This window comes from Phytophthora ramorum, assembly GCF_020800215.1.
Source record: "Phytophthora ramorum isolate Pr-102 chromosome Unknown Phyram_PR-102_s0001, whole genome shotgun sequence".
NCBI classification, from domain to species: domain Eukaryota; phylum Oomycota; class Peronosporomycetes; order Peronosporales; family Peronosporaceae; genus Phytophthora; species Phytophthora ramorum.
Window position 1 is genome coordinate 3,368,939 of NW_027150647.1, and position 15,007 is coordinate 3,383,945.

Sequence of the window (15,007 nt, forward strand, 5' to 3'; positions counted from 1 at the left end):
AAAAGTGCAAGGCAGTGCACACACCAGCGGACAGCAACTCGAAGCTGGTGAAGCCGTCAGAAGACGAAGATTTCGTGCCCAGGTACCCGTATCGCGAGTTGGTGGGGGCTTTGATGTACCTCGCAACTTGTACGCGCCCGGACATTGCTCAAGCTGTGGGTGAAGTGGCCAAGTTTTGCGAGCGGTACAACAAGTCTCACTGGGTGGCTGCGAAGCGGATTTTGAAGTACTTGAAGACCACTCAGGACCTGGGACTCGTGTTCAACGGCGGGACTAAGGGAGAGCTGATCGGCTACGCGGATGCGAACTGGGCAGGTGATTTGGACACCCGGCGCTCGACTACTGGCTACGTGTTCTTCCTGAACGGGAGTGCAATTTCGTGGAAGTCGAAGCGGCAACCGACAGTGGCAACCTCGAGCACGGAGGCAGAGTACATGGCACTGTACAACGCCACTCAAGAGGCAGTGTGGCTGCGTCAGCTACTACTGGACGTGGGGTGTGAGTGTGTGGGTGCGACTACCATTTTTCAGGACAACCAAGGTTGCATTGCGCTGGCCAAGAACCCAGCGTACCACTCACGCACCAAGCACATCGACTTGAAGTATCACTTCTTGCGCGAGAAGGTGGAAGACAAGGTCATCGTGCTCGAGTACAAGCCGACAGACGAGATGATCGCAGACGGGTTTACCAAGGCACTGGCACGACCCAAGCACCGCCAGTTTCTCGTCGGACTCGGCATGGACGCCTAAGACGCCAAGCACAGCGCATCAAGGGAGAGTGTTAGAGGGTGCTGCGTGTGCATGTGCGTGTGTGCACCAGGTGTGGGTGCAAGGCGTGTGTGCGTGCGCGTGCCTCTACGCGTGTGCGGGGGGATTTGTGGCGGCGTCAAGTGCTCATGATGAGACGCGCAGGTTGCGTGCGCGTGTGGGAGCGTGTCCAAGTGCTCAAGCGGCGTGGACATGCGTGTGGGTGCATAGTAGGAGTTACATATGTAGGAGTAGGGTGTGCGTGACTTTGGTCATGCAGTATGGTGTAGTGGGTTAAGTGCCGGGTCTTTGATTGGGTTCGAGTCCCCACATGGACGTTTTTCTTTTTGCCGACAAGAGAGCGTAGGAGGCAGGCTAGCAGCTAAAACTCACTCAATCAATCTCACTTTTGGTTTTGCAATCTCGGCCCGAAGCCGTCTTCTAAGCTTTCAACTCTCCGCAGCTCGTAGCCCAACTTCCTTTTCACCCGTGTCGATGGTGGCGCGGATGTCGACTTCCCGATCACGGTGGACACGGAGGAGGTGATTCCGCCGGACATGATGCTGAAGCGGGTCGCACACCGATTCAGCACCCCCCTCAAGGCAGGAGGATCCAAGTGGCGCAAGCTGAGGACATTTGATCTGGTGACGGGAACGTTCTCGGCGGAAACACGTGCCAGCGCACTCAATAAAGCGCTTGAAGGAGCAGTGGCAGCTGCATTCGACGCCGTACGTGACGGATATCGCGATGCAAGCGAGGAAATAGTCCCGGAAACTCCGCAGAACAGCGCGTGCAGCTCTCCAGACGCGGAATCCAATGCGGACCACATGCGTTCACCCAGCACCCCGACGCACAGCGGTAACTCAACTCCGAGCGCTGCAGAAGACTCTACATGGTCTAAGGAGTTCTCTCCAAGCGAGGGAATCGGCGCTGAGTCTTCTCTGAGGCAGATTATCGACTTAGTGTCGCCTGGGGAGGAGAGCGGAACGCTATCTAATGCTGAATCCGGTCGACCTAGCAAAGCAGAGGTGGCTGCTTACGTCCTCGCCATACCAAACCGCCACGCCCGCGCAAAGATACGGCACCAAGCCAAGAAGCAGATGGCGCAGTGGCACGTGCCCGGGTCGAGGAAGCGACGGCACCTGGCGAAGTGTGCCATAACCAAGAGCGGCAGCGCGATCTACCACGCCAAAACATTTAAGGCTGCTATATTCAAGAATTTGCAGAGCAGCCCGGAGGTGCAGGAGCACCTGGAGAACTTGCACACTCGACGTACTACCTATCAGTATCCCGCCCAGAAGGCGAGCCGCAATCTGCTCCGTGACCGTTCACTACGGTAATGAGCGATGATTTAAATGCGCATGCGATCGGTGCTGGCCGCCTCGTGTTGTAGAGGACACCGACAGCGAAGAAGAGTAGTAGTAGGTATTTCCTCGCGTCAAATGCTTTCATCTAGTGCTCACTCGACTTAATGAACTGTCAGAGCGACCATTTCATTCCACGTATGAGTGCTGGAGCTGTTCTTAACGAATCGGCACAAATGGTAAGATCCCTCACATGTAGTGCATTATACTCAATACTGCGGGTATGCACGTGAACTAACATTGCCGTAGCTCGCATCAATGCAGCCGCTGGATCACATAAGACTCAAAGCAGCCCCAATCGTCCGCGGGCGTCCAATGTCAGGAAGTACAGCGACCTCGCCCCGCTTTCTCTTCCGACGACTAATGATCACTTCTCTTCCGCTGCTGTCCACGTGCGCAGTGACTCGTAGTGCGAACAGAACGTGCACACACGCCCCAAACGCAAACCAGTAGTCACAAGGACACCACTGACGCTGCACATCCACCGGCCAGCCGTCCGAAGGCTCTCCCTCGACTTCCTTCCGCGCATAATTCGACCCCATCTGCACCGACACGGCGATGTTTGCTTCGCCCCGATTGTTGGGTGCCACTGGAACACGAGCGGCACGCAGCAAAATCACACGGAGGATGCAGCACGACCCAGCGCACACCATATCAATGTCTTGGCCTCCGGCCACGCCCAATAATCGTTCCCTTACCATCTCAGAGACCCTCCGTGCGAGGGTTGGTGCCGGACACACAGCAAACTCGAACGCTCGGGCGCTGCTGGACTGATCTTGGCAGCATGCGCTCAGCTCGCGCAGCAGCGTGCCCATCTTAAGGCGCCGGCGCAGGGTGTAGTCGCGCTTAAGCAGCGCGTTGAACGACTCTGCGGGGTTGTTCGTGGAGGCGAACCCGCTTGGTGTTGCAAACACCTGCCACGTACTGAAGTGCCCGGTAAGCCATTGCCCGTGGAAGTACTGGGCAAACGGTATCAGAGTAGGAACAGTCATCCAGCGCCTCAAAAACGCACGCAACATCTCCAAATACTGCCCTTGACTCCGCGCGAAGTGCAAATCGTACACATCACTCAGCACTCGAGCTTGTGCATCCGAGGAAAGCAGTCTCACGCGCTCCTGGATGTGCTTCATTACGTGAAAGAAGCACATCAGGAAGCGGAAATGGGGGTTGTCGCCGAAGACCGCGGCCAGAGCATTGCACTGAGCTCTGTCGCCGTCGGCCATTGCGTAGTGCACAGTCAAATGCTTCTCGTTGATCCAGAAATTGAACCGCCGAAGGGCCAGCAGCGCAGCCTGGAACATTGGTTGTGTCTCTTGAGACATAACAAAGAGAGCCACCAAGTGAAATCTGCGCGAACGGTCGGACACGCCCACTACCAGGACGGGGTAGTCCAGCTGGTTCATCTTGTAGGTCCCATCGAGGTGTAAGATGAAGCTTTCTGGGGGCACCATCAGCCGTAGCATCAGCGCCTTCGTGGTGATCCCCACCAGGAACGGCTTCAGGTCCGAGCCATTGCCAACTATTGGCAAGCCGACGTTATCGAGATCCCACGCGAACGTGAAGGGCTCAGTCATGGTCTCCGAGCCGTCGTACGCGTGCTCGCGTATCCACGCCGTCAGATCCTGGACGCGGTCACGCGGTCATTGTTCGCCATCTGCGTCCGGCCAAAGTGATTCACGAAGTTTTGAACCGTCTTGAGCGGCGGTAGATCATCAAGGGGGGTGGCAAACTTGCGCGATAGAGCGTGACGGATGCGCATGGGGCGGAGATGGTTCTGGGCCAGATCCCGGCAGAGCGCCTTCTGCGCCAACGACAACTTCTTGCGCCCTGGGGAGGCGGTGGCCGAGCTGTGCGCTCCGGACTCGAAGATGGACACGTGCTTCGAGGCCAAGCACGTGACCATCTTCCCCCGCCACGCGCACTTCACTGGGCACGCTTCCGCGCAGGTTTTGGAGCTGCACTCGAGCAGCCGGTACCGCATCTTGTGGTCCGCGCCCGGCCAGATCGAGCACCCCATGGCTTGGCTCTTGTCGATATCGAACGACTGGAGCCTGGCCACCTCCGCCTCGCCTTCGGCGACGTCGACATCCACGGCGATCTCTCGCCAGCTCACCCGCCTTGGCATGCTCGCTCCGCGGACGTGCTTTCTCGAAATGCTGTGGGTCACACCAGAAAGCCGCTGGCGTGACGCAGAGCGACCAGATTAACCCTATCCTCCCCCTTTTGCACGCTTCCCGCGCACTGTGCTGGGGAAGTGTGGTGGCACGACACTGTGTTGTGGTGACCAGTTTCTATGGTGCTGACGCAGACTTATTGTGCTATGGCAGCACTGTATGGTGCGCTTAAGGCGTTCTCAAGATTCCGGTATTCTGGGGTCAGGATGTTGGATTTTGGATTCAGGATGTACTTGACATCCAGACTCTTTGGCTTCCAGCGCACGACTTGGGTGTTGGTAGTGGATGATCTTGGTTCAGTTTCTTTAGTAGTCACTCTGAACCACAGCAATATGAGGTACAATCTGATATACGTTCTCAACTGCACTTTCCGCCAGGCTTTAGGCACTCATCGTAAGGGAAAGTCCGGGAGCTGGACATAATGCGGGTTTGCAATCGTGGATTTGTACACATCCAGGATACACACTTTCAGCCAGTTGGGCCCATCTGTGGTTAGGCGTACGATCTTTTCATAAATCAGTCGCACTTCATACGTCACCCGTGTCGCACGGGTACAGCCGAGTCATATTCTCCATTTCATCCAATAGTATCCATGCTCGAAATTTTAGACCAGAGTCGCGACGGCGGTGCGTCACAGAAAAACCAGGAACACTTCGTGTCATATTGCTTGGACTTCATATCAGGACTCTCGTTCGGGGGTGAATGCAACCAACTTGTCGAGATAAGCTTCTTGCAGCAACATCGGAGGCGTTCTCGTCGGCCGTTGTGATGAATTAGGCGGTCCTCCGGGAGTGGGGTTTCCAGTGACCGCAGGTGGAGGTGTTCCGATAATGTCTTGTATTCTGCCAACTGCAAATTCATGTCAACAGAACCAACATCAGCAATAGCATCCGAGGCTAACAAAATCATGCGACGTACCAGTTGCCGCGCCACTTCCATCACCGCGTCCTCCTCCACGCGCACGTCCTGCACCACGACCTCGTATGCGCCCGCGCTGACCGCCAGCTTGTCGAACACCGGCGGCAGCACCTTCTGCATCTTGGCCGGCGAGGCCGCGAGCTTCCCCATCGTCGCTTGGCGTTGCTGCGGCTTTCTGTGGCTGCTGCTGGCATAATACAGATCATGGTTAGTACTGCACAGATCCAATGCCGAAAAACACACCGCATTGCCAACACAAACTAGTAGACACTATACCCGTTGCTTCAGCTGCGTAGCGGAGAACAGCAGACTCTCCTAGAAGAAAATCATCTCCTTCCTGGCCATCAGAGTTACCTCCCGGTCGGATGTACCGAAAGCGAAGGTCCAAGCTCTGGCTGGGAGGTGGCTTTGAGGTCCACCCGGCGCATTTCATCCACGCCCACGCGTCATTAAACGCGACCACACCCCCAAGGTTGCTTGCTCCTGGAGCAGGTTGCGGTGACTGCCGCCGTCGCCGCTTTCTCGTGATTCCACCCGCATTCACCGCCGGGCGCTTTGGCATTCCGGCAGATTCGATTGTGTGGTCTGTTGGGGGGGGGGGGGGGGCGTTTCATGTCCCAGAACAATAAGTTCAAAGGGGTGTGATATAATTCACAATTGTGTACTATCTATAACTGATGCACATCTGTTTGAAGAGGTATCACGTTATAGGTTCGCGCCAAAATTTCGCTTCGGATGGGAAATACGGTACATTACATAGGAACAGCAAGACATATGCACCCACAAAATATAAATATATACATCGGTTCTTATTGCATAGTAATAACAAGATATTTGCATCTATCGCGGTACAGCCAGATCATATGACAATGCTTAGATCGCGTGAAAGAGCAGTAATGACCGGAGATCCTGGTTAGGCCTCGATATATCCTACTGTTTGCAGGGTGATGCACCACCTCACGAGCTGCATATCATCGAGTTGCTGCGGCACTATTATCCAGCGAGCTATGTAAGCTATGTCGTGGAAATACGTACTCGTCATCCGTGGCGCGTCATCGCGCAGTCGTTGCGTAGACGCAGACACCACGGTAAAATACGAAGACATCGGATTCTTACCGCAAAAAATACACCGGATTTCAGCCAATGAATACTAAATTCGTCTGGTCGACGCTGGAAAATTAACTATAAGCCAATCAGTTTTGTCTCGAAAAAGTACCGTGAACTTGTCAAATGGCGCGTTTTGTGCCCTTTTAGACCCCCTGCCTTTCTCTATTCTGCATCCGAGAGGATTGTAAACAGCAGGCGGGCCTCTGGCAAATATCCTGAAATCGTAACAGGGCGAATTTTGTGCCCTTCTAGGACGACGTATCTGGACCTTGTATAGTATAGTTTATCCAAGGGACTCGCGAAAGGGTTAACAATAAGGGCTTGGGATAATCCCTATCATTTTGTGAAACCTACTAGTATATCATTGCTTTGCTCTGATATGTAGATGTCTTCAGCCTACACCAAAATTCGATCAGTTATCATTATTTCCAAAATATCAATTTCACAAGGGATCTACGAGCGGCCACCCACTACAACCCCCCCCCGCTGCCGCCGCACGTGTTCCTCTCATAAGCACGACAACATGCTCTCCAAAATGCCCACGTTTCGCACAGGCAACCTCATCCAAAAGAATAATCGGCTGCTGGTCGAAAATCATACCCGCGAGCCGAAGCTGCAGTGGACTGCTGGAGACACTGCAAATTGGCTTTGGATACCTCTCACATTGCCCGCCCGTACCCAAGGGCTGCCCAGATTGCAGAGAATGAATCAGTCGAGTAGATTCAAGGCTGCTAAAGCTCTCGTCGGAGATCTCTACGTTTCTTGTGTCGCATGCAAGCACCGACCTCAATGCGACCCGCTGGTTGGTTTTGTTTTGCCGCATCGCCATAACTAATGTTTGGCATGGACTGTATCCCTCATTCTCCAAAGTAGTCGAGTATAAGTCTACCAATTTCAACATCCGCGCTGACATCCCTCCCATAAGCGCGTGGTGACTCACCAGAAAAAGTTGCAGATTCGGTAAACTTGTGCCCCCTCCAATGCATGTGTGGTCTTTTCTTGAACGTGTGCTGCTGGTATGCTATGGGATATCACTTCGTAATGTTTCCCCGGGGACTGACGGATTGTTTTGCAAACACCCACCAATAGCCTGCATACCGACAGCTTAGCAAAGACCGGAACACTTCTCGCAAGTTTTTTTAAAGTGAGACGGAAAAAAAACGTAGAAGAGGACGCACACACACACACAATAATGGGAAGTATTCAGATCTTTCCGAATATACTGATAGTTCCAATTTGCTAAATCCTATGACTGGCATTCAATCACTTTATACGTTGCTTGGATGTGCCGTGTGACTGGAGTCTTTTATTGACCGAATGCATGCCGGCCCATTTTGTTCAAGTCAACGCTCGTAAAAAAATCCTGCTGGAATCTTGAAATTTAGTAAGTGTTTAGCTCTTTTTGCTGTTTAGATCTTTGCAATGATTTCGGTAGTCCCCTTTGAGCTATGGTTCTGTGAAAAATTTGCTTTCATAGCCATGGCAGTGGCTAATTGTTTTGCTACCCTGCTGCCGAAACATCTAATGCTGCGGTACAGACGAATATAGCCATTCGGGGGTGAATGCAGACGTAGTGTGGTAGTCGATATGAGGGGTAGGAAAGAAGCCAAAAAGCGAGTTTGATTGAGGTACGTGTCTGCCTTTCCCACATATGTGATTCCCCAAGAGTAGAATTTTTTTGGGTTTAACCCCCCCCCCCCCGTTAAACTCTGGTTATATGTCGCTAGGAGACACACAAGATGGTGCCAAACACCACGCTCTCCGATCAATGTGTCCATGTTTTCTCACATATGTACACACGGAATGTGAACTACATCAACGCCGACGTAGTTGAAGATATTAAGATTACTTTACAAGGATGTACGGGGCGGCGTTCCTGCAACATCGTATCAACATGACGGCAGGTCTTGCTGCAACACAACAGGCTTTGACACCGCACGACAGCAACACAGGATAAGACGATGAGCACGACGCGCAATATATTTCTGATAAATTTCTGCTATCGTAAACGTTACGGAGGTGATTCGCAGAAATCACGGTAGACAGCAAATCCGACGATAGATCCAAAAGAGCTCACAGCGGAGGGCTACTACACACGAACCAAGACAGCAGCGCTTCCACCGCCGCAAATATCGAGTATTTAACGCCTTCAGCGCCGCCACCCCCTCCTGGCAAATCACCGACGCTACTCTCGTACACACAGTACTCGTCTGTACAAGCCACCAGGGTCGCTTGCCTTGCCCCTTGATCTATCCAGATAGTCAGGCACCAGGCTTGAAGTTTTACTGCAACTTGCTGCAACTTGATGTAGATAGACGATGATGCTTGTTACGATGGTGTCCTTGAACTCAGCCTCCTTGCCTTTGAGGATTGACTGCAGGTCGTGCCAAATACTACACAGTCCCTGAAGGGGAACACCACTTTCCGTCGCCCGGTGTGCAGATATGAATAGAAAACCCGATTGTAATATCTCGCCGCACGATAGAAATCCAGCACCCATGATAAAATCAGTTATCAGCTGTCATGACTTATCACGATCCGTATAGAGAAAGTAAATGTATGAGACGGGACATTGTTACAAGTCAAGTTGCACTTCAATGTGTTGAAGTTTGTGGATGTCTTAACCCACACGGTGAATTAGGCGTTGAAACTTTGGTCTATTGCAGAGAGCACTTGTATCAGCTCGCTGTCATTGCGTACGTTTTTACACGTACGGGTATATTATCGTATACACCACGGAGCGCCTCCGACGAGTCCTTCTCGTCCTGCAGACCCACCCTACAGCTGCCATCCATGTTTACCGTTGTGATGTTCCTTGCCACTCTCAAAAACACCCGAAACCATTCCTTGGTTTCCACATGAGCGAGCATTTCTTCACTCGTATAGAGGCTAGCGTTACATTAGAACTTGAGACATAATCCATGCACCATTTAACGTTGCCCCGTCAAGAGGTGGCGGACCATGTAGGCGTGTGGGTGTTCTTCAACGTCCTTAAACGGGCCTACCCATCGAGCCAGTAGCTTGTTGACAGAATGTCGGGAACCGATCCGCGACCACAGTACAAAATATCCCACAGAAACGTTGGAGGGTACGTCATTAGAACAGATCATGTTCTGTAGGCGGCGGCGTTCTCGGATAGCTTCCGCCTCCTTGTGCATAGCCGCTAGGCTACTCTGCAGCATATCTACCATTTCAGCTGGGGGTGCTGCTTGTTCCGACACCACCATCGAGCTGCCTTTACCCAGTATCACGACCGTCTCAAACGGGATCGGGTGAAGTAGCGCCGTGAAGGTCTCATCAGGCGCCCTGTTGCCCAGCGAAGCAACCGGTGTATGGTTCAGAATGCCCTGGACCATCGACACCAATACTCCCATTCGTGCGTGTCCAACTTTAATTCCATCTATAGAACTCTAAGGGCCTGTAGGACGTCGTGGTTTAGTAGTTCAATAGTGCCGTTGATCCACAGCACATATTCCAGGTCAAGGTCTTGCTCGATCGAGAGTTGTCTGAAGACTTGCCGTATCACTTCAATCGTAAAATGGCTATCCTGGTCAGAAATAAGATTCTTCGGCAGGCCAAAACGCTTCGACCAGTCCACCAGAGCACTAGCCGCCACAGCAATTGTCGCAGTATCACACACCACGAGCTCACAGAAATGAGTCAGGTCATCCTTTAGTACAAGTAGATACTTGCAGTTGCCGACTCTGTCGCCGACATAGAGGAATCCCAGTGCAGTACCTCTTTTCGGTCAGTGGCATTGTATGTAAGACCTCAGGGTCGAGGGGTCACGTTTCCTTCTTTTATGTGTTTGCATAAGAGACAGCGCTTCAGAAACTATGGGCAATGCTGCTCTAAACTGTTAATCGAGAAAGTGTTCTCAATTGTCAACATCATAGGATCAAGTCCGTGGAGCCCCTGGCTTCCGCAATGAGCAACACTAAATATGCGCTGCCGCAACGCTTTAGCTGTATCAGGAATCCAGATACGATCCTCCACTGTGATGACTTCGTCATCCGCACTTATAGCACCTGCTGGTGCGGTCTGCTTGTACTTCAGTTGCATTTGTTTCATCTTGTCAATGGCCGAGAACATAAAGTCTCCCTGTCGTGGGCACAGTTCCATCATTCTGCAGCGACGCTCAGTTGCGTCAAATGTACCGTTCTTGCAAACCAACACCTAGTGCAGTTGATGCAGTTGGGGGTCCAAATGTTCGACTTAAGTGACCACCAGTCCCCAGCCCAGCCCAGCTCGCTCGCGTCGCTGAAGACTGATACACCCGCTGAGGTCTTTGGGGAATGTAGAAGTTGCGACGAGCCAAGAAGTTGTTTAGCGGGTTCAAATGTGTCCGTCTCAGTGGCTATCCACTCGATGATCACACCCACCGCAAGATTTTTCGTTCAACCACTGATAGCCAACCCTGCTTCCAACTTGTCATGAAAGGGGCGCTTCGTTCGTCCAAAATCAACGATTGTGTCTCGCATCCACCCTGCTGCACACAAGCATTGCTGTAGATCAGCTGCCGTCACTGGTAGAGATAGAGCCTGCAGCACATCGATCCGCTCAGGGTCGTGATGAATACCGACACCACTGAAAATACGACCGCACCATCGGACCTCCGTTTGGCATAGGCAGGTCATGATGACGCTCATCTTTAGACAATGGACACTAGCAAGCTCGAAAAACTGTCGTAGAGCTGCAATAAATGTGCATGAATCATTTGCGTAGACGCGAATATCGTCAATCCAAGCAAGAAGGTGCGCGTACAAAATCTCTGCAAACACCTTTTGCATCTCGTTCTGAAAATGCGTTGTCGAGTTTCTGGCTCTTTGAGGAACTCGAGTAGGAGTATACACGGTATCAGTGGTAGTAAAATTTATGATCTCCTGCCTGTCGGGGTGGAGAGGTAGCTGCCAAAGATCCTTCGGCATGCCTAAGCCGGTAAAACCGTAAACTCCTGCTGTCTCCCCAGTTGAGGCAGTCACATCCTCGGCTGAGCCAGCAATTGGCACGGTAAGCGCATTGACCGGCCAATACTTGATTGCCATCCGGAATTTGTCGGGTGACTTGGGCTTGACTACTGGAACTGGAACGGCTGCACACGCCCAGTGGCATTGGATGGTCTGTCCGATAAACCGCAGCAGTTCCAATCGCTTCGTATATTCCCGCAGGAACCGACACTGGGCTGGGGCGTACCACCGTAAACAGGTGGGTCAGCACCAATATCAATGCGGAATATATCCTCGTATTTCACCACAGACTCGCGCAAGAAAGAGAGGAATGCCGGGTCAAACCCATTATTCCCGGCTGCAACGACCATATCCTCCAACTTGCCATGCACCTCCAAAACAGAGAGGGCGATGTCTGCACCTTGGACCTCTTCAAATGAATTACATCATTATCCCCAGGAAGATCGGCTCCGGCAAGTTGTTCTAATTGCCGGTTGACATCAATACCCAACGACACTAATGTATCGTTCCCAAGAAGAAAATCGGCCTCATCATCTTCCATGACTGAGTAAATCACGTCAGGCAGGAAATCTGTACCGGCGGTTGTCTGCAGCACGATGTCGACAGGCACATAGTCGTGGCAAATCACAGTCGAGCCTCCAGCAATGGTAGCTTTGACCGCAATGACGCAAGTGATATCCAACTAATCCTGTACAAACACGACGTCGTTTTCGCAATTATCTCCAGCAAAAGTATCCAGAATAGCTTTAAATCGCTCAATGGTTGTCGTTCCCAGTACACGTTGCAGAATGTTTCTTGTTTGCTGCGTCGTTAAACCCATATCGGTCCTCATACCAGTCCAATGTTAATAGAGAAGTTAAAGTTCGCTACTACTAGCGGACAATAACAGCAACAAGGCGGAAAAGACAGATTTGCCAGAAGCACCCGCCACGCTTACCCGACATGCAGCGGCTGATGTCGACAGCGCGCGTCTTCACCTCGGTCAGCAGCCAGGTTTGTGGTGGCCCTGGGGTGCAAGATGTATCGTCTTTGCTCCACGGTACGAGTCAAAGATGATCTTGCTGATATTGTGGTTGTGTAGCAATATATGTACATCAATAGCATCTTAGTATCAAGTAGATAATTCCTATAATACTGTAGGTGTACCTCCGAGCCTAGAACAACACATGCCTTCCACTTGCCCTGTCCGTCCTCGACAACCTTCTCCGAACGCACATGATATCCTGCTTCACATCTGGTATACCTCGAGTCATGATCGCTTAGGCCCTCACAACGAGAAGCCTACGAAGCTCCATGCGTACACCACATACGTTTCAATGTGTACGTCATCGGAAGCTGTGTTGCTCCAGCCCCGATAAATCAACGTACAAATGAGTTTCTAGTGTGAGCAACACAAAACGTAAAGCAACATAGCACGTACATACCTGTTGTGCTTCGTCAGAGTTTCGGAGCTTCGAACTCGGAAGCACAAGTAGTACTCGACCGGGTAGCTCTCCACTGCTGTTTAAACTCATCCCAACTATCAATGTTCTTTAAGGTAACCTCACTAAATAATTTGTGAATAGTCGATAGGGTTTCTTTATCTTCTCACGGGCTTCTTAAAGTTTGACTAGACGTGTTGGTTTTCGGGGGCGTTTGGGACGTGTTGCTGCTTTTTCATGCCATCTTCATCATTCGGCTCATAACACTATCTGTCTCGTCGAGCAACGCTCTTGGTCCTTTCTTGTTTTGATCCAGCTCCTAGCACTACAGAAATGAACCCACCAACGAGATACCAAACTAGTCAACAACATTCTCAAGCAACATATGCAAGCAACATTATAATAGCAACACAATAATAGTAAAACGACTTACGGGAAATGGTACCCTCCGCAACAGTATCATTTGGGTCTTCGCTATCAAACCAAACAACACACACAACATAAGCAAACAAACAAACAAGCAACATAGCCAAATCAACATACGGGAACGGATACCCTCCGCAGCGCCATGACCCCGACTGTCGACAGTACCAGCGTTCACGGCAGCGTCGTCAATCAGTTCGTCGTGGGCAGCAGTAGTGTCCACAATAGCGTCATCATCTAGTTCACCGTCCAGGTCTTTGTCCGGTTACTCGTCGTAGTCAGTTTAAGTGTTGTTGACGAAGCCATCAGCAGCGGGAGCGTAGCCGACCAGGTTTTGCGCTCTAAGTAACTCGCGCCGCGCTGCAACAAACAGTAGCAGCATTGATCGCTATAACAATACGCATGTTAGTGCCCAGGATGTACCATATCTTCCCTCAAACTTGCTTACCTTTGATTTCTCCCGAAAGTGTGTTCACACGCTTCTTCTTCGTCGTACTCGACATCTTCTTTACTCCCTTGGTTTCCGTGCTGGGTTTCGTGGGCGTGCGGCTAGCACGCGCCTTCTTCGTCGAACTCGGCATTTACTTGGTCCCCTTGGGCCTCGTGCTGGGTTTCGTTGGTGTGCGAGTAGCGAGCGCCCTTTTCTCAGCATTTTAGCTGCTTCGATCCCGGTTCAGGCAAAACAAAATGGGAGGTGGCGGGGGAGGATCGTACTTAATTGACTTTTAAGATTCCATTTTTTTGTTTGTTTTAGTGAGAATTTCTTGGAAAGTAAATTGGTAATTAAAGTTGAATAAAATACGGAAAATCTACCGCCCATGCAGCGGGGCTGCCGTAGCTTGCGTCAGAGGAAGACGTAGACTCTCAGAGTCTTAGTTCGGTTGTAAACCTAGGTTCTATACCAGAACCAAGTACAGTCTGTAGATATGCGATGTACAGACTCCTAGAGTTATTAATACCTTAAATAAGGCTAATAGACACTAGACTTCAAAACGTGAACTGATTTTTATTGTTGTTATTCGCGGCAGGGCGCCAGTGGGGTAAATGTATAACACTCACTATCTACCATAGTGGAGCCTAGTAATATGCATGACGGGTGGCTGTGAGGCCACCAACCTAAGTCTCGTGTACACACACCAACTTGGGTGTGCACACCATTTGTGTGAAACACACTACGTGTAACCCCGTTACACCCTCCCTCACCAGACTGTTGACACCACGTGTCGACACTCGTCACTTTCCCTCATCAGAGGTATCGCTGCTTGGTCTTCGGACCTCGCTCGGGCAGCCCGTGCTGGCGGAAAACCCGGTCGATAAACAGCTTGGCTGTACCTTTACCATCAATGGTGTCCGGCACCGCCGCTAGATGAGCCATCTTGCTCAAACGGTCGACAAAGACCACGATGCCCGTGTTGCCATCCGAGTCCTTCGGAAGGCCGAACACAAAGTCCATACTCATGGACTCCCAACACCCAGAGGGTACAGGCAAGCTTGCCAGCAGCGCGGCCGCATGCGGGGAGGGCTTCACCCGCTGACACGTCTCACACGTGCGCACATACGTGCTCGTCCACTTGTAAAGCTTGGGCCACCAATAGGAGAGGCTCACAGAGCCATAGGTCTTTTCGCGACCAAGGTGGCCACTAAGCGCAGTGTCGTGTGCCTCATAGAGGATACGATATTTCAGATCCTCATCGTGAGGGACCACAATACGTGGAGTATCCTCCGGATCTGTGCTGTAATACAGCAGGCCATCATCGAGCGAATATCGATGCAGCCTCGCGCGTAAGCGCGCCGACAGCTTACAGTCCGAGTCTCCAAACTCCTTGCTCCCAAGAGCACGTAGCAGAGCGACACACATGTCGTCACGCGCATACACAGCGCGGATCA

At 51.6% G+C, this 15,007-nt stretch overlaps 2 protein-coding genes across 2 annotated transcripts; both read right to left on the reverse strand.

Annotated features, from left to right (window-relative positions):
• Positions 1-5,057: 5,057 nt before the first annotated feature.
• On the reverse strand, positions 5,058-5,352 carry KRP23_782 (uncharacterized protein; the record flags this gene model as incomplete). The annotated part of the gene is made up of 2 exons (XM_067892953.1): positions 5,058-5,126; positions 5,203-5,352. The coding sequence occupies 2 exons, from the start codon at positions 5,350-5,352 to the stop codon at positions 5,058-5,060; spliced, it is 219 nt and encodes a 72-aa protein (XP_067751346.1).
• Positions 5,353-13,403: 8,051 nt separating this feature from the next.
• Positions 13,404-13,701, reverse strand: KRP23_783 (uncharacterized protein; the record flags this gene model as incomplete). The annotated part of the gene is made up of 2 exons (XM_067892964.1): positions 13,404-13,480; positions 13,569-13,701. 2 exons carry the CDS (start codon positions 13,699-13,701, stop codon positions 13,404-13,406), a joined length of 210 nt encoding a protein of 69 aa, XP_067751347.1.
• Positions 13,702-15,007: the final 1,306 nt, after the last annotated feature.